The sequence below is a fragment of the Hordeum vulgare genome, chromosome 4H (genome assembly GCF_904849725.1).
Source record: "Hordeum vulgare subsp. vulgare chromosome 4H, MorexV3_pseudomolecules_assembly, whole genome shotgun sequence".
Lineage (NCBI taxonomy): Eukaryota > Viridiplantae > Streptophyta > Magnoliopsida > Poales > Poaceae > Hordeum > Hordeum vulgare.
In genome coordinates this window covers 457682648-457710328 of record NC_058521.1, presented here as the reverse complement: position 1 = coordinate 457710328, position 27681 = coordinate 457682648, and the positions used below count along the sequence as shown (strand labels likewise).

Here is a 27681-nt window from a genome sequence, read left to right as displayed (position 1 = left end):
TCACAACATATTGCTAAAACCTCCAATACCTTGCTGCCATTTATTTGATTTTATTTTATTTTGCATTTTACAATTATCTACACACCTCATTTGCTTGCATAAAGAGACCAAGGGGATTGAAAATCCTCTTGCCCGTGTTCGGTGCAAGCTATTTGTTCTTTTGTGTGCAGCCACTGAAGACGGTTGTGGTTGATATTTCTATTGGTTCGATAAACCTTGGTTTGATAACTAAGCGAAATACTTACCCGCATTGTGCTTCGATAACCCATTCCTCTTTATGGAAAACCCAACGCGGATCAAAAGTATCCGTGTCTTTTATTTCAATAAGGTGCCAAGTCGGGCCTTTGGGATAGTGTGGATACTTGCTTGTTTGATTCTGTGCAAAAAACAAAAAAAAAATTACTTCGAGTGTACAATTTCTCTGATTTTACTGGAGCTTCAAAAAATTCTTAATTTTTTACGCAGTTTTGGCATGCAAATTATATGTGTTTTCCTAATTTTCAGAATTTATAGAGTCACAGAAGTAATGGTGTTCATTCAAACCTTCACAGACTGTTCTATTTTTGACAGATTCTATTTTGCATGCATAGTTTGCTTGTTTTAGTGATTCCATGACTTATATTGAGTGATATAAATTATGGGAATGATATAATACAATAGGTATCATGTGATAACAATTATGAATCTTGTCTTGACAGTACCTAAGAGAATGATCTATCTTTATCACACTAACCCATCTCGCGAAGTTCTGTCAAGTTTTGTGAGATTGAAGTTTTGAAGTTTTTGGTGAGATACCAATATGAAGTTAATAAGGAGTAGCAAGAACCTAAGCTGGGGGTTGCCCAAGGCACTACCAAGGTAATATCCAAGGAAGGTTCAAGCTTCTAAGCTTGGGGATGCCCCGTAAGGCATCCCCTCTTTCGTCTCCAACATTATCGGTATATCTTACATGGAGCTATATTTTTATTCATCACATAATATGTGTTTTGCTTGGAGCATCATTTTATTTTGTTCTTCTATGTTATATACTATTTATAATCTTGTTTTTCAATAAGGAGTTCCAAGATTTGCCTTTAGAATGCTTGAATTACATGTGTGATGTGTGTTGTACAAAAACAGAAACTTTTACTGTAGTGTTGGAATTATTAGAGTTTACACGAACATGGAAAATTTCTAAAAAATTTACACAGTATTGTCATACAAATTCTTTAGCTTTTATTAAATTTTAATAATTTTTGGAGTTGCATAAGTACAACGTTTAAATAGATTGCTACATATTGTTCTGTTTGTACAGATTGTTGTCATAGTTGTGTTATCTACTTATCCTAGAGTTTTCATGGCTTATATTAGTAGATATAAATTGTGGAGATGACAGTATATAGTACCTAATGTTGTAAAGTTCTTATTTGTATTAGCCTACCTTACGAGTTCTTTTTGAGTTTTGCGTGGATGAAGTTTTTGAGACGTAGGTGAAACCGGGATATGAGAGGATTGAACGAGATACAAAGGCTCAAACTTGGGGATGCCCAAGGAACCCTAAGTAAATATTACAAGAAGTCTCAAGCATCTAAGCTTGGGGATGCTACACATCCCACCTCTCTTCATCAAACAAATATCGGTTAGCCTATGTTGAGCCTAAATTTTTATTCGTTCACATGATATGTGCTATTCTTCAAATGCATTTTTATTTAGCTTACTGTTTGAATAAAATTCTTATATCTGAAAATCTTTATTGAGAGAGAATTCTCACATAGCTACTTGATTTTTTAACTACTCATTGATCTTCACTTATATCTTTTGAGAGTAGTTTAATGTTTACTCTTGTGCCTCACTTATATCCTAAGAGTAAATTGTGGATGAATGAAATATCATAAATCATCAATCATCAATGTTCTTTATGATTAGTAGTAGTTTCACATTTGGTTTGTAAAGTAAAAACTATTGAAGTTTGACAACTACAATATTGGTCGTAGAAGCAATTCATGAATGATTGGTATAGCAAAGAGACTTTCACACACAAATATATTATCTTAGACATCTTTTATGATTATGAATATCCATTAATTATTTTAAGCTTTGATCAAATAGCTGAAGTTGGACAAGGAAGACAATGTAATGGTTATGTTCATCTCTGTTTTTTTTTAAATGAGATCTGGCACCTCCGCAAATCCCTGCTTCCCTTTGCGGAGGGACAATCTATTTACTTACCTGTTACTTACTTTTCATGTTGAGTCAAGTTCTTATTCCAACCTCAATTTATTAGATGGCAAGCACCATGTGGCCGGGAAAGATCCAAACATATAACGAGTCAAATATATTTGATCATGATTCATTATTGTTGACGATTATTTATGACCCACAAGTACAGGGGATCAATCGTAGTCCTTTCGATAAGTAAGAGTGTCGAACCCAACGAGGAGCATAAGGATCTGACAAGTGGTTTTCAGCAAGGAAATATCTGCAAGCACTGAAATTATCGGTAACAAGTGATTGTGTGGTGAGATGATTCGTAGCAAGAAACAAGTAACAAAAGTAGCAACGGTGTGGCAAAGTGGCCCAATCCCTTTTGTAGCAAGGGACAAGCCTGGACAAAGTCTTATAGGAGGAAAAATGCTCCCGTAGTTTTCATCATGTTCATATGATTCGTGTTCGTTACTTTGATAGTTTGATATGTGGGTGGACCGGTGCTTGGGTACTGCCCTTACTTGGACAAGCATCCCACTTATGATTAACCCCTCTCGCAAGCATCCGCAACTACGAAAGAAGAATTAAGACAAAGTCTAACCATAGCATTAAACTAGTGGATCCAAATCAGCCCCTTACAAAGCAACGCATAAACTAGGGTTTAAGCTTCTGTCACTCTAAAAACCCATCATCTACTTACTACTTCCCAATGCCTTCCTCTAGGCCCAAATAATGGTGAAGTGTTATGTAGTCGACGTTCACATAACACCACTAGAGGAAAAACAACATACAACACATCAAATTACCGAACGAATACCAAATTCACATGACTACAATTAGCATGACTTATCCCATGTCCTCAGGAACGCTACTGGAAAACAATTTTTTGCCATCTGCCTAGTCTTTGCCGTGTGCTAGCTTATGGCAAAGAGTGTCTTTGCCGTCAGCTTCAGCAAAATAGACGGCAAAGCATAGGCTGATGGCATAGAGAGTTTTTGCCATCAGTCACATCTTTGTCGTCTGCTAGCGGACGGCGAAGAGTCCGGAGGCAGACAGCAAAGATGTAGGTGGGCCCACCTGACCGCGGGGTGGTTAGGTCAAACTGGAGTCCCTTCTTTGCCATCTGCTAGCGGACGGCAAAGAGTCCGGAGGCAGACGGCAAAGCGTTAACTCCGTTAACGGCTCCTCCCCCACCCCCACCGCGCCCGTCTCTCTCTATAACGGCCACCCCGCACGCCCCTCTCTCTCTCTCTCCCAATCCACGACGCCCACCGGCCGCTGCCACCACCGTCACGCTGCCGCCCCCGTCGCGCCGCCACCCCTGTCGCCCCCGCCGCCTCCCCTGTCACCCCCACCGCCGCCCCTGTCGCCCCCGCCGCCACCGTCGCGCCACCACCACCGTCCCGCCGCTGCCCCACCTCGCCCCCGCTACCGCTGCCCCACCACCGTCGCGCCTCCGCCCCTGGCGCCCCTGGCGCCGCCACGCCACCCCCAACACCCGGGCCCCACCACAGCCGCCCCTCCCGGTGAGCCCCCACACCCCCACCCCCCACCCCCCACCCGCATTATTTTTAGTAGTTTTAGTAGTTGTTATTGTTAGTAGTTTTAGTGGTAGATTTAGTTAGGTTAGTAGTTTTGGTTAGGTTAGTTAGTTAGCTTGGTTAGTTAGGTGGAGGAGGAGAATAGGACAAGAGGAGGAGGAGGACGACGAGAAGAGGAGAAGAAGAAGAGGAGTAAGAGGAGGAGGAGGAGGAGAAGAAAAAGAAGAAGAAGAAGAAGAAGAAGAAGAAGAAGAAGAGAAGAAAAAAATAAGAAGGAGAAGAAGAAGAAGAAGAAGAAGAAGAGAAGAAAAAAATAAGAAGGAGAAGAAATAAAGAAGAAGAGAAGAAGAAGAGAAGAAGAGAATAAGAAAAAAATAAGAAGGAGAAGAAGAGAAAAAAGAAGAAGAAGTTGATTTTTTATTGTTTGGTATTTAGTGGTAGCTATATTCTTTTTTAGTTACTTAGTGGTAGATTCTGTTTTTGTTATAGTAGTAGATTCTGTTTTTGTTATTTTTTTGCTGTTTAGTGCTATCTAGGTTTAGCGATAGGTTTAGTTAGCTTGGTTAGTTAGGTTAGTTAGTTAGTTAGCTTAATAGAAAGAATAGGAAGAAGAAGAAGAAGAGGAGGAGGAGAAGAGGAGAAGAGGAGGAGGAGAAGAGGAGAAGAGGAGGAGGAGAAGAAGAAGAGGAGGAGGAGAAGACAAAAATAAGAAGGAGAAGAAGAAAAGAAGAAGAGAAGAAGAAGAGAAGAAGAGAAGAAGAATACCTTCTCCTCCTCCTTCTTCTCCTCCTTCTTATCCTCCTCCTCCTTCTCCTTCTTCTTGATTTCTTCTTCTTCTTCTCCTCCTCCTCTTTCTTCTCCTCTATCTTATTCTCCTTACCTTATTTTCCCCAACAATGAGATAATTAGCCCATTTAGCTACAAAATGGCATAAAAACCTTGGTTAGCTCATGAATATTATATTCTTGACTTGTTTTCCTCTAAAATGACATAATTAGAATATTTGTGTTGATAGGGTGGATTTACATGTGATAGTTGTCTCGTCGCTGTGAGGTCTGCTGTGCGAAGACCTCCCGTGCGTTGTACGAGCTCCGCCCCTGCATTCGTGGGTCAATACAAATTTCATCTCCTCCCCGCCCCTTCATTTACTGTGGCTCGGTTTCCGGATGAAACTTTCTAGATTTAGGTAATTAAATTAATTTATCAGTATGCGTGACCAGTATGCATCTCCTGTTCGAAAGGGCGACATCTATAAATATGCATGTCTTTGCATATTTATAACCGCCATCCTTTCAAATTGTCCAACATTATCCATGGACAGCCCGAGTATGTGTAGATTGGGTTCGTTTTCCCGTATGCTGTGCTCTGGATCCGATGCGGAATTTCGTCAGTGCCTCCCTGTTGTTCTCCGGATGCACATCCTCTCTGTTTATTGCGGAGACGTGTATCAGGAGAATAGCAGCGTTGGATCCGGAGTAGAGCATGGGAAAACGAACCCAATCTATACATACTTCTGTGGGATTAGGACCTATCTTTACCTATTGGCGTGTAGGTTACCTGGACGTAATAAAAATGGCTAACCTGATTAACCGATGAACATAAATGCTAAATTATATATAAATATATTTCTTCTGTCTTTAGTAGCTAGGCAAGATGAGTGATCGTGCGTGGATGTATACCGGTCACCCTAGTCAGAAAGAGATGACGAAAGAATGGTTTGTAAAAACAAAGGAATTTGTGAAAGCCGCATTCGCAAATGGCCAGGAAAGAAACTATTGCCCCTGTCCTGGATGCGACAACTATAAAAAGACGACAGAGGCTGTAATGATTAAACACCTGCAGAGGAGGGGTGTTAAGCCTAATTATACGGTGTGGACATTTCATGGTGAGTCTATACAACGCACAAGAGCTGAGGTGGTCCGTCGTCGCACAGACGACATGGTACCGGGATCGAAGACATGGTGCAAGACTTTGATGATGCTCGGGATTCGGAAGATGAGATGGAGGAATCTGCAAAGGCCTTTTATGAAATGTTGGAGTCTTCAAAACGTCCCCTCCATGAGCGCACTGAGCTCTGTCAGCTGGATGCAATTGCACAAGTAATGGCTCTGAAGGCTCAGTTCAACTTGGGAAGAGAATGCTATGACACGATGATGACACTATTTGGACGCTTCCTACCCAAAGGCCATGTCATGCCTGCAAACCTGTACCAGTCGGACAAAATACTTCGTGTACTTAAGATGCCCTATGAGAAGATAGATGCATGTGAGAAAGGAAGTGTCTTATTTAGGAAGGAGTATGCACACTTGGACTATTGTCCCAATTGCGAGTCTTGCAGGTATCTTGTGGTAGACAACGGTATGGGTGAGAAGAGGCAGACCAAAATCGCAGTTAGTGTTCTTCGGTATATGCCAATCGTACCAAGACTTCAACGTCTTTTGATGGTCGAAGAGACAGCCAGACAGATGACATGGCACAAATTGGGCAAAAGAACCGAACTAGATGCGGATGGGAATAAGATGGTGGTACACACATCGGATGGGGAAGCGTGGAAAAATTTCGATGGGTTGCATCAGGATAAAGCGGCAGATCCAAGGAATCCTCGAGTCTGTGCCGCCACGGATGGTTTTAATCCCTTCGGCATGAGGGCAACCCAATACAGTTGTTGGCCTGTATTTGTCATTCCACTCAATCTCCCCCCCCCCCGGGCAGATTATGCAAAAAAAGAATATATTTCTGGCGTTGATAATTCGAGGGCCCAATTATCCGGGGAAGAATATGAATGTGTACCTGCAACCGCTTAAGGATGAATTGGAAGAAGCTTTGGATAATGGGGTCAAGACATACGATGCCGCTAGAAAATAAAACTTCAAAATGCATGTGTGGTACATGTACTCTATGCATGACTTGCCAGCGTATGTGCTATTCTCTGGATGGTGTGTGCATGGAAGGTTCCCGTGCCCCCAATGTAAGGCAGCTCTTCAGTTTCATTGGTTGCAGGAGGGTCGGAAATATTCTTGCTTTGACTTGCATAGACAGTTCCTGGATCCTGACCATCAGTTCAGAAAAGACAAGAAGAACTTTACCAAAGGTAAAGTTGTCAAAAACTTAGCACAACCTGCGTTGACAGGCCAACAGATCCAGGATCAGTTGAACGCCCTCGAGCCTGATCCAGAGTGTCCAGGGTATTTTAAGGGGTATAATTCAAAACACGCCTGGACTCACAAGCCATGCTTCTGGGATCTGCCTTACTTCAAAGACCTCCTTCTTCCACACAATATCGACATGATGCACACTGAAAAGAATATCGGAGAGGCTATTTTTGGTACATTGTTCGACATAGATGGGAAGACAAAGGATAATACTAAGGCTAGAGTCGATCAAGAGACACTATGTCATAGACCGTTACAAAACATGCGAGAAGGCAAAGGAAAGCAGAAGTGGTCAAAGCCAAAGGCCTGGTTCAATCTTGGAAGGCCAGCTATGAGGGAAATTATCTTGTGGGTCAAAATGCACTTGATGTTCCCCGATGGGTATGCAGCGAATCTAAAGAGGGGAGCGAGTCTTGAAAAGTTAAAAATCTTTGGTCTCAAGAATCATGATTGGCACATATGGCTAGAGCGGGGTAATGTCGGTGATGTTACGTGGCTTTATTCCTGAGAATGATTGGCTAGTACTGGCGGAGCTGAGCTATTTCTTCCGTGTTCTTTGTGCGAAAGAATTGTCGCCTGGCGTGGTAGAAGACATGGAGGAATCTGCACCGGAGTTGTTGTGCAAGTTAGAGAAGATCTTTCCACCGGGCTTCTTTAATCCAATGCAGCATTTGATTTTACATCTACCGACCGAGGCAAGATTGGGTGGGCTCGTGCAAGATCGTTGGTGCTATGCAACTGAGAGGATGTAGAAGACCCTTCGAGCTAAATGTAAAAATAAGCGTAGAATTGAAGCATCGATGGCTGAGGCGTTCACTACTAAGGAGGTGGCAAACTTTGTGACAGCACACTACGAAGCCAAAAATCATCATTTGCATAATCCGAAGCCTCGGCACAATGATGCAGACCCTAAAAAAGGTGGGTCCAACCTCAGCCTATTCAAAGGGAAGCTCGCACCAGCCGGTGCTTCGAAACCAATAACGTTGGATGTCGAAGAATGGAGGAACATTTTGTTGTATATCTTCAACAACCTAACAGAAGTGCGGCCGTACACCGAGTGAGTTCTCGGCACATTTTCCCATAACTTCTAATTCCTTTGAACTGCTCTTATTCCCGGATATTTCAAACAGTTGTTACGTCTCCAAATTCTCGGATGGAGCGGTGATCGAAAATGATTCCGTCGAAGAGTATGAGCTTCTGTCGAAGACAGGATGCGGCTATCCCGGTTTCATCTCTTGGTTCAAACAAACGGTAATTATCAATAATGGACCATTTCATTTCTTGGTCTAACTTGCGGCTAATGCAACAATCGTTTCGTATTAAACTTGTAGGCTAATTCAGAGTCTATGGACGCCGAATTGAGACAAGTCGCTAATGGTTTTGACTATAAGGTTCGTTCATTTGAGAAATACAACATCAACGGGTATCTCTTTCGTACCTTTGGCAAAGAGCTATCTATGCCCGACCGGAAATCTACAAATTGTGGTGTCTCTGCTATCGGCGAAGGTGTTATTGAGTATTATGGAAGAGTTGAAGCAATTTATGAACTTTAATTCTATGGTGAAAACCCACCGAACGTCGTAGTCTTCAAATGTTATTGGTTCCAGCCGAAGGAGACTAGAAGGACTCATGAACATATAGGATTAGTCGAAATCAATCCAAACACCCATTTAGATGTTCCCAATGTCTATATTACGGCTCAACAGGCGACCCAAGTTTTCTATCTACCGTGGGCATGCCAAACGGATAAGAATCTGGAAGGTTGGTATGTTGTTTATGAAGTGCCGCCACATGTCAGACCACCTCTCCCAAATGAACAGGATTATGAGCCTCACATTAACCCAAACACATATGATGGAGAATTCTTTCAAGAAACACGTCTTTCCAAGAAACGTTTCAAGAACCGTCATGCTTCACCCAAGAACATGGAAGTAGACAGCAACAATGAATCCGAATCCAGCCCTGAGCCGGAACCAGAAGACCTGGAACTCGTAGAGGTTACTGATGCGGATGACCTGTCAATGCTTCAACGATTAAAGAAAGGCCTTTCACAACTTCACGCCTTGAACCCGACGAGCATGTCATTCATGAAGACATGCGTGATAGTGATGATGATGATGCATTTATTGATGATGATTATTAGTTTGTAAGATTCACAACTTAAATTATATATATTTTAATCTTTATTATTCATGTACATATTATTATTCATGTCAGTTATTCAATTTTTTTATGTTGTACTAATTTCTTTTAATCTTTATCATGGCAGGTCACCAGGTGTTGAAAGATGGTGGGCGCTGGTCCAGATCGCTCGACGGGTTCTTCCCAGGCGCCCCGCACGAGGGGTGGTACTTTCCTTCCAGCCCTATCTCTCCGTAGAGCCTTGGCAGACAGTCTGTCGACACCACCCGTGGGTTCTTCTTCGTCGGTGGCATTGCCCACTAGGAGAGGTGCTGGTCGGGTAGGGAAGAAGGGGAAGGGTACAGGGAGAGGTGGTGGCCGCGGAAGATCCAGGAGGACTGTTAAGCCGTCCTCGCCACCACCACCAGCTCATTCACCCGAGCATAGGACTACTATGGTCGACCCGTTTGCGGAGGAGGCTACGGGGACTCCGTTCCAGGAGCCTGGTGTTGACGGGCATTCGTCCCATGAGACTCTGGTCCACGAGCAGCCTCTGGGCGAGGTGCATTCGGCCCACGAGACTACGGTTCCGGAGGCTTCACCCGACATGGAGAGGCCCGGATGGGAGACCTGGCCGTATCGGACGGAGTTACCGGATTGGACCGAGGTTCCGGGTGGCTCAGGGGGCGGGGATGGCGGGGATGAGCTTAAGGATAGTGAGGGCGATGTGCAGGTGGACGGGGCCACCGTGTACAAGTGTGGTAGTGCACGTCTCCCGGTCGTGCCGGCTACCCGCGAGCAGAGGCTGGTGATTAAACCTGAACGAGATAGGTAAGTACATTTACTCTTTTTTTAGCTTTTGCCTTCAAGTTTGTTCAAATATCTAATGCGTTGACCTTATCATACTGCACGAGATGGGTACACCCTCTTGGAGTCCGCAGGCCGAACTCCGTCCTTTGTGTGCTTTGCCGGACAAATTTCCCGGGGTTTGTCACATTGCCTGGTGAGGGTCAGGTTCCTACACTAGGATTTTCCTGGGAGCACTACCAGGCTGCGCAGGCCCCGCCGGAGGAGATTATAAATGGTGTCTTGTGCCACACGAGGGCCGAGATGGTGATCAAGAGCTTTTGGGTAAATTATCCTTTTACACAATCTAAAATTAACAGTATAGCTAATTATTGTACTAATCGGTGTTTTCACGTTTGATTGCAGACCTTCTATAGGTGTGAGGATGGATATGAGGAGGAGGCCAGGGTTCTCGAGGCCGAGTGTAGGCGGTTACTGCAGAACTTACGCCACGAGGCTCGGCCGTAGGCTATTTGAGACTACTACGCCACGCGTGGTATTAAGAAGCAGAAGAAGGATTGCGGTGGAAAGTTTCTGGAGAAGGAGCAATACATGAAGGTTATTACCTATTCTTAAGTCCTTCTACGTAGTTTTCTTGATTTCATTCATAGGCGTAGTGCTCAAAATTCTTTCTAATAACTTACAGGTGCCCCCGAGATGGTGTGCGGATAAGATGGATTGTTGAGAGGCGTTGGTTGATGAGTGGTGCACAGGCAGCTGGCGAGCCGTCCACGAGAATGCGAAGGATCGGCGTAGCCAAATGGTTGGTGTGCCACACCATCAAGGCAGCGCCAACTTACTTCAGTTCGGACGAAACTGGGTATGTGATTTTCTTCATGATTCATGCAATTCATTCTTCATGCTAATATTTTGTTCCTCTCTTTTAGGCGCATCACAATAAGACGGAGATGCCACACTTGTACGACCTTTATGGCATGGCCCATACTGCCTCGTACAAGAAGGCAAAGGCATTCTCTGAGTCTGACCTAGATGATCCCAATAACTTCACCAACATATCATCCCACCAGAAGCTCGTGGCATACAGGGACGCGGGGAAGGCTACGAAAGGGGATGACTTTAACCCTAGCCAGGAACCTTTGGATCCAGAGCTGGTGATGATATCTGGTAGCGGGAGGCCCCATGGCTCGATAGCCATTGGAAATGGGATAATACGTTGTCCACTCACTCTCCCGGAGATCAAGGCGCGCCAGTCGAGCAGCTTTCCTGAGATAACACATCGTCCACGGCCAGTCGATCTTGCCATCGAGGTTAGTTGTACGGACTAAGAACACTTTCATCCATTTCATTATGTGTGTCACCATAGATCATTACTGTGGTAACGAGGAATGGTGTTTCAGTCTGCTCTTCAGAAAGAGAGATTGGCAAACCAGGCTGCTCTTGAGAAAGAGAGATTGGCAAGCCAGGCTGCTCTTGAGGCTGCTCTTGAGAAAGAGAGATTGGCAAGTCAGGCTGCTCTTGATGATCGGGACCAGACCACGGCACGATTGATTGAGGAGGAGAGGTCCCGGAATGAGGCGGGTCAACGGGCCCTGTACGAGCTTTTTGTGGTAAGTTTTTTTTCACATTAGCCAAATCATGTGTGTAATGTCTGTTTCATTACTAACTAATACGACCCACTCTTCAGGGTCTGTGTGAGAAGAGCAGTCAAGTCCCTCCGTCGATGCCCGTCTTCTCTTCGATTGGCACGGTGAGTTTCATTATAAACTAGTATTAATAATTGACTGTCATCATGCTAACTGAGACATTGCAAAATATCTATTTTGCAGAATAACTCCCGAGTGGCATCGCACGACCCTTCTTCAGGTGTTTCTCCTCCTTGATGACCACTACGGTAAGTTTCTCTTCTCCTCTTTCATATTCTCCTTTCCTTAATTTCCACAACAATGACATAATTAGCCCATTTAGCTCCAAAATGCCATAATAACCTCAAAATGGCATAAGAACCTTGGTTAGCTCATTAATATTATATACTTAGCTTGTTTTCCTCAAAAATGGGATAATTAGCCCATTTAGCTCCAAAAAGACATAGTTAGCTAATTTAGCTCCAAGAAGAGGAGAAGAGGAGAAATGAAAAGAAGGAAGAAGAAGAATAAGAAGAGAAGAAGAAGAGAAGGAGAAGGAGAAGAAGGAGGAGGAGGAGGAGGAGAAGAAGAGAAGGAGAAGGAGAAGGAGGAGAAGAAGGAGAAGGAGCCCTCCTTCTTCTCCTTCTTCTTCTCTCCTCCCTCTTCTCCTCCTTCTCCTTCTTCTTCTCTTCTTCTTTTTTCTTCTTCTCCTTCTCCTTCCCCTCCTCCTCCTCCTCCTTCTTGTTTTTATTCTCCTTGTTCTCTTCTTGCTTCTTCTCTTTCTTCTTCAATTTAGCTTATTTGTCATATATATGTTGTTGTTCTTCTTCTTCTGACTTTCTTATTCCCATTTTGCAGATTGGATGTACTACATGCATGGAAGCTGGCATTGGAGTGCTTTAGTTTCTGTTTTTATTTGAGTTGATGAACAATGTGGAACTATATGTATATGTATATATGGATGAACAATATATGTGCAACTATATGTATGTATATATGGATGAAACTTTGTATGTGTTGGTTCTTTTGATATATGGGATGTACGTTGATGAACAAATGGCATTGATGAGCTTTATATGTATATCATACATGTGTTGTGACCTATTTATCATATATGTGCTATGAATTATATGTATATGTGATGTGAAATAGAAAAAATAAACAAAAATGTGACAATATAGGCTCTTTGCCATCTGCCAGCTGATGGCAAAGGCCTTTGCCATCAGCTGACCGACGGCAAAGGTGCCACATGGCGCCCAACTGTGCAACCTGGGCAGTAGCAGCTGGCCATATAGTATATTTTCCGTCTGCTTCCAGGGGGGCAGACGGCAAAGAAGGGGGGAGGCAGACGGCATAGAGGAGGGGGGAGGAGGAGGGGGAGGCAGACGGCAAAGAAGAGGGGAGGCAGACGACAAAGAAGGGGGGAGGCAGACGGCACAAAGGAGGGGGGAGGAGGGGGAGGCAGACGACAAAGAAGGGGGGAGGCAGACGACACAGAGGAGGGGGGAGGAGGAGGGGGAGGCAGACGGCAAAGAAGAGGGGAGGCAGACGGCAAAGCCTCTGTTAGCCCCTAATGGAGGCAAAGCCTGTCGGCTGTCGTCTCGACCACTTTGTCGACTGCTCCTATGAAAGCTGACGGCAAAGCTCTTTGTCGTCCGCTTTTGGGAGACAGACGTCAAAGAAGCTACAATGCCGTCGTAGGCTGACGCAGAAATTTTGCCGGCCGTGAGATTCTTTGCCGTCTGTTATATTCTCTTTGTCGTTCGGGGTTTACTCTTTGCCGCCTGTGATGGCAGACGGCAAAGAAGCTAATTCCTGTAGTGGAACCAAAGTAACTACTCACAAAGCATAATCATATTCATGACCAGAGAGGTAATGAGTAGCATCAAGGATCTGAACATAAACTCTTCCACCAAATAATCCAACTAGCATCAACTACAAAGAGTAATGAACACTACTAGCAACCTTACAAGTACCAATCGGAGTCGCGAGACGGAGATTGGTTACAAGTGATGAACTAGGGTTTGGAGATGAGATGGTGCTGATGAAGATGTTGATGGTGACGAGTCCCCTCCGATGAGAGGAGTGTTGGTGATGACGATGGCGACGATTTTCCCCGGCAGGATCGTCCTGCCGGAGCTCTAGATTGGTTCTGCTCAAGTTCCACCTCGTGGCGGCGGCGAAACCATGAAAAAGCTCCTCCTTGATTTTTTTTCCAGACGAAACCCTTCATATAGCATAAGAGGGGGCCAGTGGGCTAGCAGGCTGCCCACAAGCCCTCATGGCGCGACCTGGGGGGTGGCTGCGCCGTGCAGACTTGTGGCCACCTGCACGCGCCCCTCTGGCGCTTCTTCGGCCCAGTATTTTTTATAAATCCGGAAAAAAATCCTCGTTGATTTTTACGGCGTTTGGAGTTGCGCAGAATAGGTATCCCAAACTTGCTCCACTTTCAGGCCAGAATTCCAGCTGTCGGCATTCTCCCACTTCATGTAAACCTTGCGAAATAAGAGAGAGAAGGCATAAGAATTGTACCGTGAAGTGAAATAACAGCCCAAGAAGCGATAAATATCAACATGAAAACATGATGCAAAATGGATGTATCAATTATCTTTATGATAAGTATGTTGGGTGGCAAAACTTTAAGCCCCTATATTTCCGTGTGTTCGATGGATTTTGTTTGTTTAAAAAATATGCCTTGAGTATTAACAATCATTAAAGACTATATGATAATTTAGTATGTGGAGCTCTTACTTACACTTGATGATGCGTTAAAGTTGTTTGGTGACTAAGAACATGGGTTGTTAAGTTTCAAGAGAATGCATTGTTTGGACCATGACATGTGAATTAAGTGCTACTCAACCATGATGATTTTTATGAAAAAAGTTGCTTGTTATTATGCTAGAAAAAGTGATTGGAATCATCATTGATCAAACTTATATACTATGCTAGCATTCACACTTCATAAATTATTTCTTTTATCATTTACCTACTCGAGGACGAGTAGGAATTAAGCTTGGGGAAGCTAATACGTCTTCAACGTATTGATAATTTATGAAGTATCCATGCCATATTCACCTATGTTTATAATATTTTTATATGGCTTTTATGCACATTTTGGGATTTATTTAGAACTAGCTCAGACTCACACTGTTTTGAGCAGAATTACCTCGGTGTTGTTTTTTGTGGAGAAAATGTAAGTCCTCGAAATTGCCCGAGACTTTTTGATGATTTTTTTTCCGGAACATATGAGCAATATTGGAGTGAAGAACCACCAGAGGGGAGACACCTGTGGGCCACAAGCCAACAGGGCGTGGCCACCCCCTCGTCGCGCCCTGATGGCTTGTGGGGCCCACGTGGCTCCGTCTAGCATGGTTCCAATGCCAAAAATTCTTATATATACATAAACCCTCGGAGGGGCTTTTTGGACGCGAGTTAATCCGCTTCTTTAAAGGAGCATTTGAGAATTCAGGTAGGCCCCTCTGAGCTGGATCGGATAGGGGGACGTCATTGATATAAAACCACTCTGAGGCGCACTCTTTGGAATCCTTCTTTAGAGTCTCAATAGGATACCTCGTACTGACTATACGCCATGTTTCGGCTCCGCCAACTTAAAAAATAGTCTCTCCTCGGGTGCACGGGACGAGGCAGAGAATTTTTCTCCACATTTCCAATGGGCCTCGCAACCCAAGAACATCTCGCAAAGAGCGACATGGCCCGAGATATGAAGAATGAATCGAGGAATAAGATGATGAAGCTGGATCTTGTAAAATTCTAGCAGACCCCTAAGGAAGGGGTGAATGAGGAAGCTTAAACCTCATAAGAGGAAAGCGACAAAGCATACCCTCTCTTCCTTGCGTGGAGTTGGAAAGTTCTCTGCGAAGGCCTCACAGTTCGCGGAAGTTAATCCGGGGCGGGTGGACACTAGATCTGAAGCAGGAACGTATCTTGTGCTTCAAGGCCGCTCAATTGCATACGGGAGATTGAACAACTCGCCCAGTCCCCTGGGAGGGGGTCATGAGGACGCGAGGAAGAGCTTGTAATGCTTGCCATGTCTCTAGGCTCCATGGTTGGTTTCTCTCGGTGGTTGGGGGATAGGATGTGTTGTTTGTGACACTCGCCAACTTTTTTAATAGGTGCTTTTCCCCTACCCCACGAGGGGCATTTCTATAAAATATTGCTGGAGCGTTATCCTCCCATCGACGCACAGGAATCAAGAGGTGTCATTAATCTTGTGTGGGAAAACCAATATTGTGGGCCCTGCAACGCTTCGACAATCAAGAACACAAAGGTGGTCGAATTGACGTCAGCCGAACATAAAAGGGAAGAAGAACTCGTGCCACAAGTCAAATACATTGGGTATGAGAAGGTGCTAAGGAATCAAGACTATGACATTAGAGGCTAGTTCGGGGGCTACTTAGGGACTCCGAGACTAAGGGTTCCTCGGGCCGCTCGCCTATCTCTACGGGCCGGACTCAAGGATCGCTCTATGACTATCATTGAAGGGTTGAACTATAAGACAATGTCGTGTTCGTGTTCAGGATGGAAACTTCCGAAGCCTTGGTGTGCGCTCCAAGTCAAGATGATAATATTGACATGTTTATTCCGTGATGTAACCGATCATATGTAACCCTAGGTACCCCTGGTGTCTATATAAGTTAGAGGGTTTCAGTCCATATACAACAGCGACAGAACCATCATCTAGGGGTTAGTTCAACTGATCTCGTGGTAGATCGACTCTATAACCATCATACACTCATCAATATAATCGAGCATGACGTAGGATTTTACCTCTTCGAGAAGGCCCGTACCTGGGTAAATATTTCCCCCTTGTTTCATGTTACCCCATTGATCCAAGATTCACACCTCGGGAGCCCTTACTCGAGATCCACCGATTTTGACACCGACACCATGGAAACGCACAAACGTGGGCATCGAGACCACCAAACCAATATTTCAAAGTGTTGGAATTATGCCCTAGAGGCAATAATAAATATAGTTATTATTATAATTCCTGTATCAAGATAATCGTTTATTATCCATGCTATAATTGTATCGAATGAAGACTCATTTACATGTGTGGATACATAGACAAAACACTGTCCCTAGCAAGCCTCTAGTTGGCTAGCCAGTTGATCAAAGATAGTCAGTGTCTTCTGATTATAAACAAGGTGTTGTTGCTTGATAACTGGATCACGTCATTAGGAGAATCACGTGATGGACTAGACCCAAACTAATAGACGTAGCATGTTGATCGTGTCATTTTGTTGCTACTGTTTTCTGCGTGTCAAGTATTTGTTCCTATGACCATGAGATCATATAACTCACTGACACCGGAGGAATACTTTGTGTGTATCAAACGTCGCAACGTAACTGGGTGACTATAAAGATGCTCTACAGGTATCTCCGAAGGTGTTAGTAGAGTTAGTATGGATCAAGACTGGGATTTGTCACTCCGTGTGACGGAGAGGTATCTCGGGGCCCACTCGGTAATACAACATCACACACAAGCCTTGCAAGCAATGTGACTTAGTGTAAGTTGCGGGATCTTGTATTACGGAACGAGTAAAGAGACTTTCCGGTAAACGAGATTGAAATAGGTATGCGGATACTGACGATCGAATCTCGGGCAAGTAACATACCGAAGGACAAAGGGAATGACATACGGGATTATATGAATCCTTGGCACTAAGGTTCAAACGATAAGATCTTCGTAAAATATGTAGGATCCAATATGGGCATCCAGGTCCCGCTATTGGATATTGACCGAGGAGTCTCTCGGGTCATGTCTACATAGTTCTCGAACCCGCAGGGTCTGCACACTCAAGGTCCCCTCCCTCCCACCTATATATACGGAGGTTTTAGGGCTGATTTGAGACGACTTTTCCACGGCAGCCCGACCACATACCTCCACGGTTTTTCCTCTAGATCGCGTTTCTGCGGAGCTCGGGCGGAGCCCTGCTGAGACAAGGTCATCACCAACCTCCGGAGCGCCGTCACGCTGCCGGAGAACTCTTCTACCTCTCCGTCTCTCTTGCTGGATCAAGAAGGCCGAGATCATCGTCGAGCTGTACGTGTGCTGAACGCGGAGGTGCCGTCCGTTCGGTACTAGATCGTGGGATTGTTCGCGGGGCGGATCGAGGGACGTGAGGACGTTCCACTACATCAACCGCGTTCACTAACGCTTCTGCTGTACGGTCTACAAGGGTACGTAGATCACTCATCCCCTCTCGTAGATGGACATCACCATGATAGGTCTTCGTGCGCGTAGGAAATTTTTTGTTTCCCATGCGACGTTCCCCACAGTGGCATCATGAGCTAGGTTCATGCGTAGATGTCTTCTCGAGTAGAACACAAAAGTTTTTGTGGGCGGTGATGTGCGTTTTGCTGCCCTCCTTAGTCTTTTCTTGATTCCGCGGTATTGTTGGATTGAAGCGGCTTGGACCGACATTACTCGTACGCTTACGAGAGACTGGTTTCATCGCTACGAGTAACCCCGTTGCTCAAAGATGACTGGCAAGTGTCGGTTTCTCCAACTTTAGTTGAATCGGATTTGACCGAGGAGGTCCTTGGATGAGGTTAAATAGCAATTCATATATCTCTGTTGTGGTGTTTGCGTAAGTAAGATGCGATCCTACTAGATACCCATGGTCACCACGTAAAACATGCAACAACAAAATTAGAGGACGTCTAACTTGTTTTTGCAGGGTATGCTTGTGATGTGATATGGCCAACGATGTGATGTGATATATTGGATGTATGAGATGATCATGTTGTAATAGAAAATATCGACTTGCACGTCGATGGTACGGCAACCGGCAGGAGCCATAGGGTTGTCTTTATACTAACGTTTGTGCTTGCAGATGCGTTTACTATTTTGCTAGGATGTAGCTTTAGTAGTAATAGCATGAGTAGCACGAAAACCCCGATGGCAACACGTTGATGGAGATCATGGTGTGGCGCCGGTGACAAGAAGATCGTGCCGGTGCTTTGGTGATGGAGATCAAGAAGCACGTGATGATGGCCATATCATGTCACTTATGAATTGCATGTGATGTTAATCCTTTTATGCACCTTATTTTGCTTAGAACGACAGTAGCATTATGAGGTGATCTCTCACTAAAATTTCAAGACGAAATTGTGTTCTCCCCGACTGTGCACCGTTGCTACAGTTCGTCGTTTTGAGACACCACGTGATGATCGGGTGTGATAGACTCAACGTTCACATACAACGGGTGCAAAACAGTTGCGCACGCGGAACACTCGGGCTAAGCTTGACGAGCCTAGCATGTGCAGACATGGCCTCGGAACACATGAGACCGAAAGGTCGATCATGAATCATATAGATGATATGATTAGCATAGGGATGCTTACCACTGAAACTGTACTCAACTCACGTGATGATCGGACTTGAGCTAGTGTAAGTGGATCATGAACCACTCAAATGACTAGAGATATGTACTTTTTGAGTGGGAGTTTAGCGAATAATTTGATTAAGTTAAACTCTAATTATCTTGAACATAGTCTAAGTCCACTTTGAATATATTTGTGTTGTAGATCATGGCTCACGCGACAGTCACCCTGAATTTTAATACGTTCCTAGAGAAAGCTAAGTTGAAAGATGATGGAAGCAACTTTGTAGACTGGGCTCGTAATCTTAAGCTAATCTTACAAGCTGGGAAAAAGGATTATGTCCTTAATGCTGCGCTAGGAGATGAACCACCCGCTACGGCTGATCAGGATGTTAAGAACGCTTGGTTAGCACGTAAGGAGGACTACTCAGTAGTTCAATGTGCAGTCTTGTATGGCTTAGAACCGGGACTTCAACGTCGCTTTGAGCGTCATGGAGCAGTTGAGATGTTCCAGGAGTTGAAGTTTATCTTTCAGAAGAACACCCGGATCGAGAGGTATGAGACCTCCGATAAATTCTATGCTTGCAAGATGGAGGAGAACTCGTCTGTCAGTGAACATGTGCTCAAAATGTCTGGGTACTCAAACCGTCTAGCTGAGCTGGGGATTGAACTCCCGCAAGAGGCTATCACTGACAGAATCCTTCAATCACTGCCGCCAAGCTATAAAGGCTTTGTGTTGAACTACAACATGCAAGGGATGAACAAGTCACCCGGCGAGTTGTTTGCGATGCTGAAAGTCGTAGAGTCTGAACTCCGTAAAGAACATCAAGTGTTGATGGTGAATAAGACCACTAGTTTCAAGAGAAACGGCAAAGGCAAGAAGGGTAATTCGAAGAAGAGCGGCAAGCCTGTTGCCAATCCGACCAAGAAACCCAAAGCTGGACCTAAGCCTGAAACGGAGTGTTACTATTGCAAGGGTATGGGTCACTGGAAGCGCAATTGCCCCAAGTATCTGGCAGATAAGAAGGCGGCCAAAGAAAAATCAGGTAGATTTGATATACATGTTATTGATGTGTACTTAACCGGCTCTCGTAGTAGTGCCTGGGTATTCGATACCGGTTCTATTGCTCATATTTGCAACTCGAAACAGGAACTACGGAATAGACGAAGGCTGGCGAAAGATGAAGTGACGATGCGCGTAGGAAATGGTTCCAAGGTTGATGCAATCGCCGTCGGCACAGTTTCACTTCAGTTACCATCAGGATTAGTGATGAACTTAAATCATTGTTATTTAGTGCCTGCGTTGAGCATGAACATTATATCTGGATCTTGTTTATTGCGAGACGGTTACTCTTTTAAGTCAGAGAATAATGGTTGTTCTATTTCTATGAGTAACATATTTTATGGTCATGCACCTAATGTGAGAGAATTGTTCATATTGAATCTTGATAGCGATACGCATATACATAACATTGAGACCAAAAGAGTTAGAGTTAACAATGATAGCGCCATATTTTTGTGGCACTGCCGCTTAGGTCATATTGGTGTAAAGCGCATGAAGAAACTCCATGCTGATGGACTTTTGGAGTCACTTGACTTTGATTCACTTGACACATGCGAACCATGCCTCATGGGCAAGATGACTAAGACTCCGTTCTCCGGAACTATGGAGCGTGCAAGTGACTTGTTGGAAATCATACATACCGATGTGTGTGGTCCGATGAGCGTAGAGGCGCGTGGCGGATATCGTTATTTTCTCACCTTCACTGACGATTTAAGTAGATATGGTTATGTCTACTTGATGAAGCACAAGTCTGAAACATTTGAAAAGTTCAAGCAATTTCAGAGTGAAGTGGAAAATCATCGTAACAAGAAGATCAAGTTCCTACGGTCTGATCGTGGGGGTGAATATCTGAGTTTCGAGTTTGGTGCTCACTTAAGACAATGTGGAATTGTTTCACAGTTAACACCGCCTGGAACACCACAGCGTAATGGTGTGTCCGAACGTCGTAATCGTACTTTATTAGAGAAGGTGCGATCTATGATGTCTCTTACTGATTTGTCGTTATCGTTTTGGGGTTATGCATTAGAAACAGCTGCATTCACTTTAAATAGGGCACCATCAAAATCCGTTGAGACGACACCATACGAACTGTGGTATGGCAAAAGGCCAAAGTTGTCGTTTCTTAAAGTTTGGGGATGTGATGCTTATGTCAAAAAGCTTCAGCCTGAAAAGCTGGAACCCAAAGCGGAAAAGTGCGTCTTCATAGGTTACCCAAAGGAGACAGTTGGGTACACCTTCTATCTCAAATCCGAGGGCAAAGTGTTTGTTGCTAAAAACGGAGCTTTTCTCGAGAAGGAGTTTCTCTAGAGAGAATTGAGTGGGAGGAAGATAGAACTTGACGAGGTTGTCGAACCTCTCATCCCTCTAGATGGTGGCGCAGGGCAAGGGGAAACCTCTGTCGTTGCAACGCCGGTTGAGGAGGAAGTTAATGATGATGATCATGAAACTCCGGTTCAAGTTTCTGTCGAACCACGCAGGTCGACGAGACCACGTGCTGCTCCAGAGTGGTACGGGAATCCTGTCTTATCGATCATGTTGTTGGACAACAATGAACCTGCAAATTATGAAGAAGCAATGGTGGGCCCAGATTCCAACAAATGGCTAGAAGCCATGAAGTCCGAGATAGGATCCATGTATGAGAACAAAGTGTGGACTTTGGAGGTACTACCTGAGGGCCGCAAGGCTATTCAGAACAAATGGATTTTTAAGAGGAAGACGGACGCTGACGGCAATGTGACCGTTTATAAAGCTCGACTTGTGGCAAAGGGTTTTTCACAAGTTCAAGGAGTTGACTACGATGAGACTTTCTCACCCGTAGCGATGCTTAAGTCCGTCAGAATCATGTTAGCAATAGCTGCATTTTTCGATTATGAAATCTGGCAGATGGATGTCAAAACGGCGTTCCTTAACGGTTTCCTTAAGGAAGAATTGTATATGATGCAACCCGAAGGTTTTGTTGATCCTAAGAATGCTAACAAGGTGTGCAAGCTCCAGCGATCCATTTATGGACTGGTGCAAGCATCTCGGAGTTGGAACAAACGCTTTGATGAGGTGATCAAAGCATTTGGGTTTATACAAGTGGTTGGAGAATCTTGTATTTACAAGAAAGTGAGTGGGAGCTCTGTGGCGTTTCTAATATTATATGTGGATGACATATTGCTGATTGGAAACAACGTGGAGTTGTTAGAGAGCATAAAGGATTACTTGTATAAAAGTTTCTCTATGAAGGACCTAGGAGAAGCTGCTTACATTCTAGGCATTAAGATCTATAGGGATAGATCAAAACGCGTGATAGGACTTTCACAAAACACATACCTTGATAAAGTTTTGAAGAGGTTCAAAATGGAACAGTCCAAGAAAGGGTTCTTGCCAGTTTTACAAGGTACGAGATTGAGTAAGACTCAGTGCCCAGCAACTGATGAAGATAGAGAGCATATGCGCTCCGTCCCCTATGCTTCATCCATAGGTTCTATCATGTATGCAATGCTATGCACTAGACCGGATGTTAGCCTGGCCATAAGTATGGCAGGTAGGTTCCAGAGTAATCCAGGAGTGGATCACTGGACAACGGTCAAGAATATCCTGAAGTACCTGAAAAGGACTAAGGAGATGTTTCTCGTATATGGAGGTGACGAAGAGCTCGCCGTAAAAGGTTACGTCGATGCAAGCTTTGACACAGATCCGGATGACTCTAAGTCACAAACCGGATACGTATTTATTCTTAATGGGGGTGCGGTAAGCTGGTGCAGTTCCAAGCAAAGCGTCGTAGCAGATTCTACATGTGAAGCGGAGTACATGGCTGCCTCGGAGGTAGCTAAGGAGGGTGTCTGGATGAAGCAGTTCATGACGGATCTTGGAGTGGTGCCAAGCGCACTGAATCCAATAACCTTGTTCTGTGACAACACGGGTGCCATTGCCTTAGCAAAGGAACCACGGTTTCACAAGAAGTCCAGACACATCAAACGACGCTTCAACCTCATCCGCGACTACGTCGAAGGAGAGGACGTGAATATATGCAAAGTGCACACGGATCTGAATGTGGCAGACCCGCTGACTAAACCTCTTCCACGGCCAATGCATGATCAACACCAGAACTGTATGGGTGTTAGATTTATTACAATGTAATTCGCATGATGATGTGAGGGCTAGATTATTGACTCTAGTGCAAGTGGGAGACTGTTGGAATTATGCCCTAGAGGCAATAATAAATATAGTTATTATTATAATTCCTGTATCAAGATAATCGTTTATTATCCATGCTATAATTGTATTGAATGAAGACTCATTTACATGTGTGGATACATAGACAAAACACTGTCCCTAGCAAGCCTCTAGTTGGCTAGCCAGTTGATCAAAGATAGTCAGTGTCTTCTGATTATAAACAAGGTGTTGTTGCTTGATAACTGGATCACGTCATTAGGAGAATCACGTGATGGACTAGACCCAAACTAATAGACGTAGCATGTTGATCGTGTCATTTTGTTGCTACTGTTTTCTGCGTGTCAAGTATTTGTTCCTATGACCATGAGATCATATAACTCACTGACACCGGAGGAATACTTTGTGTGTATCAAACGTCGCAACGTAACTGGGTGACTATAAAGATGCTCTACAGGTATCTCCGAAGGTGTTAGTAGAGTTAGTATGGATCAAGACTGGGATTTGTCACTCCGTGTGACGGAGAGGTATCTCGGGGCCCACTCGGTAATACAACATCACACACAAGCCTTGCAAGCAATGTGACTTAGTGTAAGTTGCGGGATCTTGTATTACGGAACGAGTAAAGAGACTTGCCGGTAAACGAGATTGAAATAGGTATGCGGATACTGACGATCGAATCTCGGGCAAGTAACATACCGAAGGACAAAGGGAATGACATACGGGATTATATGAATCCTTGGCACTGAGGTTCAAACGATAAGATCTTCGTAGAATATGTAGGATCCAATATGGGCATCCAGGTCCCGCTATTGGATATTGACCGAGGAGTCTCTCGGGTCATGTCTACATAGTTCTCGAACCCGCAGGGTCTGCACACTCAAGGTCCCCTCCCTCCCACCTATATATACGGAGGTTTTAGGGCTGATTTGAGACGACTTTTCCACGGCAGCCCGACCACATACTTTCATCTTCCTTTCCAGTCGTCTAATCCTTCCCATTGGAAAAAACAAAGCTGATTGATTTGTTGCATGATCATTTTATTTTCAGACCAGCATTGTGTTTTCACTTGAAGATTGGAAACCTGCGCAGCTCCTCAAGGCACTTGCAGTTTTTGCACTGAGAGACATCAACCTCACCAAGGTATATCAAACAACCTTGCTTTGTTTTATAACTTGCATGTGCTTTGTAGAATTCTCTAACGGTGTGTTGATGTGAAGATAGAAAGCCGCCCACACAAGAAAAGGCCTTTTCGCGTAGCTGATGATACTTTCTCCACGCCTGTCAAGTTAGATAACAATCTTATGACCGCCACATTTTTTCAATTTTGTTTCGTGAAGTCTTAACAAATATGAAAACCACTAGTTCTGACCCGTCGATCCTTGGCTGAATAGGTACTTCAACTACCTCTTCTATGTCGACCTTGAGGCATCAATGGCTGATCCAAAAACTCGGAACGCTCTTCGAAATTTGAAGGTCATTTTTCTTAGTTGTTTTATCTGGCATCAAGCGAACGATGATTCATATTACTTTATTTACAGGAGTTTGCACCCTTTGTAAGAGTCCTGGGGAGCTATCCTACAGACGTGAGCGAAGCTTGAATAACAAGTGCTTGCTGCAGATCACATCCTAGTGAGTAATCAAGAACTATTTTATTCGAATTATGGAAAGTCAGAAAGATGCAGTTCCCAGGGCCTATTTCCTACTCACTCCGTCCCATAATATAAGAGTGTTTTTGATACTACACTAGTGTAAAAATGCACTTATATTATGGGACGGAGGGAGTATTTGGATTGGGATTTAAGCGGTCTTACTCATAAACTGTACCTAGGCACAGCAGAATAGCGGATATACTCAGGTGGGGTAGAATGCAGAACTGGAGTACTGAACTATGCATTGTGGGGGTCAACAATGTGATATACGTTGATTTTTTGTGTGTGTGTGTGTTCAGAGGGGGGGGGGGGGAGGGGCCCGGGGGGGTACTGTCATGAGGTCTTTATTTGGACTGAATCTTCTTCAAAATTCCCAAATAAGCCCTTGTACATTGGGGAAAGTTCTGTTCATAAATTTAACTCGAGAGCCCAGTTTAAGAAAATTAAACTAGAGAATGGGCTTTTGAGGTGGTAGAAAATGTAAAATAATGATTATATATTGGATTGTTAAGGTCAATGTGAACACAAGGAAAAAGATTAACTGAGTTTTGAAATTATAGAACTCCAGATATGAGCAAAACAATATTTGCATTGCCCATGTCAGAAAGCCTGCAATGACAGCGTTTTGGAGTGTTGCGGCTGTGAGGAAGAAATAGGACACGTGTCGCTCTATGAGTGGACGGTATCGGTTCGGTGAGGATATGACCTGGCCCGTTAGATCTTACTGAAAACGGACAGTCGAGATCAAGGGATACTTGCTCGCTGATTGTCTAATCTTGACCATAGGATTGGGATCCGACAACTGTTGCTTCCAAGAATAGAGGTTACAGGTTCAAAAAAAGAAGAAGAATAGAGGTTACAATATACAACATCTTAATAATAACTGGTGCCCTATTAGACCACTTGAATTTGAAAGTAAAACCACATATGGAGCTTCCGGGCTGATCAGATGTAAATATGCCTTTCTGCTCTTTAATATTAGCAACAGTTGTCACGCCGTTGCTGACTCCATCTGCTTACGGGGTTGACCACCAATACCAATCCATCGCTTGATGCCCTAGATTACAGAAAATTCATATTTAGTATCCTCTCCAGAAAACTGTCCATCTAGAAAAGCATACTAGCTAACTCATTTGGGGAAACTAACAGTGCCACTAAGCCTTTGCATGCTCTGAAGTTTCCCACTATTTATTTATTTATTGTCTTAGCTGATGCCAATCCTTAAGCTCAGGATGCAGGTTATCAGGTTTGCACCGTTTGCCCGCCAGACGCACATTGCTTTTGACACTAATAGGGTAATAGAGCGGCCAGTTGAACATTAGCTCCAGCTTCCGACCCTAGGGTCATACTGGACCGCTCTTGCTCAGTTAATCACCCGACATCGCAAGAAGTGGGGTCAGTTAATTATTGGCACTGCCCTCCACCATCGTCGGCACCACCGAGGACCAGCACAACCGGAATTCTAAACTGAAATGTTAATTATTTAAATAGGATTAATTAAAATTTGCTTGTGTTTCTTGCTATTAGCTAATTTTGACTAGGTTTTGAAAATTTTGGAGTTAGATGAATATTCAGCTGAGAAGGAATTAAATGACTCTAACAAATATACATTTTGGATTTCAATATTTAAAACAAATCCAACTCAAAATGACAATTGAATGAGAGGAGGTAATATGACGCCTTCAATATGAAAAGAGTTGGAAAATGTTATAAATATTATTTAATTATTTGTGGAGTTAATATTTCAACAATTTTTTAGAACCCTAAGGCCATGTTCGTTAATCCCCTCATCACAGAGATTGAAGGGGATTGAGGAGGTTTGAGGGGAATTTTGACTTACGAGGGATTTAATCCCCTTCAATCCGTGTCAAACCTCTTCAAACCCTGCCTAGCCGAACAAGGTATAAATTATTTTTTGGGGAATATTTATAATGCTGAATATAGAGCTTGTAAAATGTTATATGTCATTTAATTTTGGGTTGGAAATGTGTTTCCTGATATCCAAATATTTTATTGGATTTATTTGGATTCATTTAGATTTTTTAAGAAGTTTCAAAATTGAAATGGTTTGATTTATAAAATGGCACCCAAGTGCTCCAATGCATTTCCTGCTAAACATATTCCTAACCCAGGCCAATCAGCCCATATGTATTCCTCGCCCATGTGTACGAGCGCTTCAGCTGCCAGCAGGGCAGCCCAACAAAAGCCGAACACCCTAGCCCTTTCTCTTTCTTCTTCTCCTTTTACTGCCATCCCGGGTCCAACTATCATCTTCTTTCTCAAGACGTGTTTGTCATGCATACTGTGCACCAAACTGAATCCATCCAAAGTGATGAATTTGATCGATCTCGAGCCCCACGCGCCAAAACCTCCTCCTAAAAACTATCACTGATCTCTCCTATGCCAAATTTTGGCAAAACTTTCTCTTCAAGTGCCCTAAATCATTGTTTATACCTCGCAAAGCTCCGCCACTGAGCCTGCTCCGCCGACCGAATTGTTGTCCCGGAAGGTTGCTAAGAACTCCCACATGATCCATACTCCATCCTACTCATTGATGCATCTCCCTGACCCCTTTCCCCCTTCGCAAAACCGCCGCAACAACGCGAGCGACCGTCACCGGAATTTGCCATCGCCACCTTTTCTCAGCCGAATAGAGCGACCACACAAGGACGCCCTCGATGACACAAAGGATATCCCTGAGATTGTCTCGCCTCTCCGCAGCTGTCCGTTCACTCACCGAGCCTCTCTGACCACCAAAACCCATGGCACATTTGTCCATATTGCCGCGACGCCATCTTCAACGCCGGCAACATACTCCGGTGAGCCTCGTTCCCCTCCGTCAAAACCCCTAGATCAACACCTTCGTTTATCTCCAGGTCTATAAGAGAACGTAGTCGAGTTCAGATGCAGATAAAGCTCAACAGAGTTGCATGTTTGGTTTGGTTTTTGGGGAAAGGGGAAAGCCCCTGGGCATGTTTGGTAGATTCTGGATTGTTTCTATGTACTAGTGGCGATTTTGTTTGCTCCCAGG

At 44.1% G+C, this 27681-nt stretch overlaps 1 protein-coding gene across 1 annotated transcript in view; it reads left to right on the top strand.

The window, feature by feature from the left end:
* The window catches only part of LOC123450614 (arogenate dehydratase 2-like), a 95757-nt gene extending 70831 nt beyond the window's left edge, over nucleotides 1-24926 (top strand). Inside the window, exons 2-5 of the mRNA XM_045127773.1 lie at nucleotides 24049-24141; nucleotides 24219-24286; nucleotides 24393-24474; nucleotides 24540-24926. Coding sequence (XP_044983708.1) covers nucleotides 24049-24141; nucleotides 24219-24286; nucleotides 24393-24474; nucleotides 24540-24599 — 303 coding nt within the window. The 3' untranslated portion in view covers nucleotides 24600-24926. The remainder of the gene's footprint in view (nucleotides 1-24048; nucleotides 24142-24218; nucleotides 24287-24392; nucleotides 24475-24539) is intronic.
* The last annotated feature ends 2755 nt before the right edge of the window (nucleotides 24927-27681 follow it).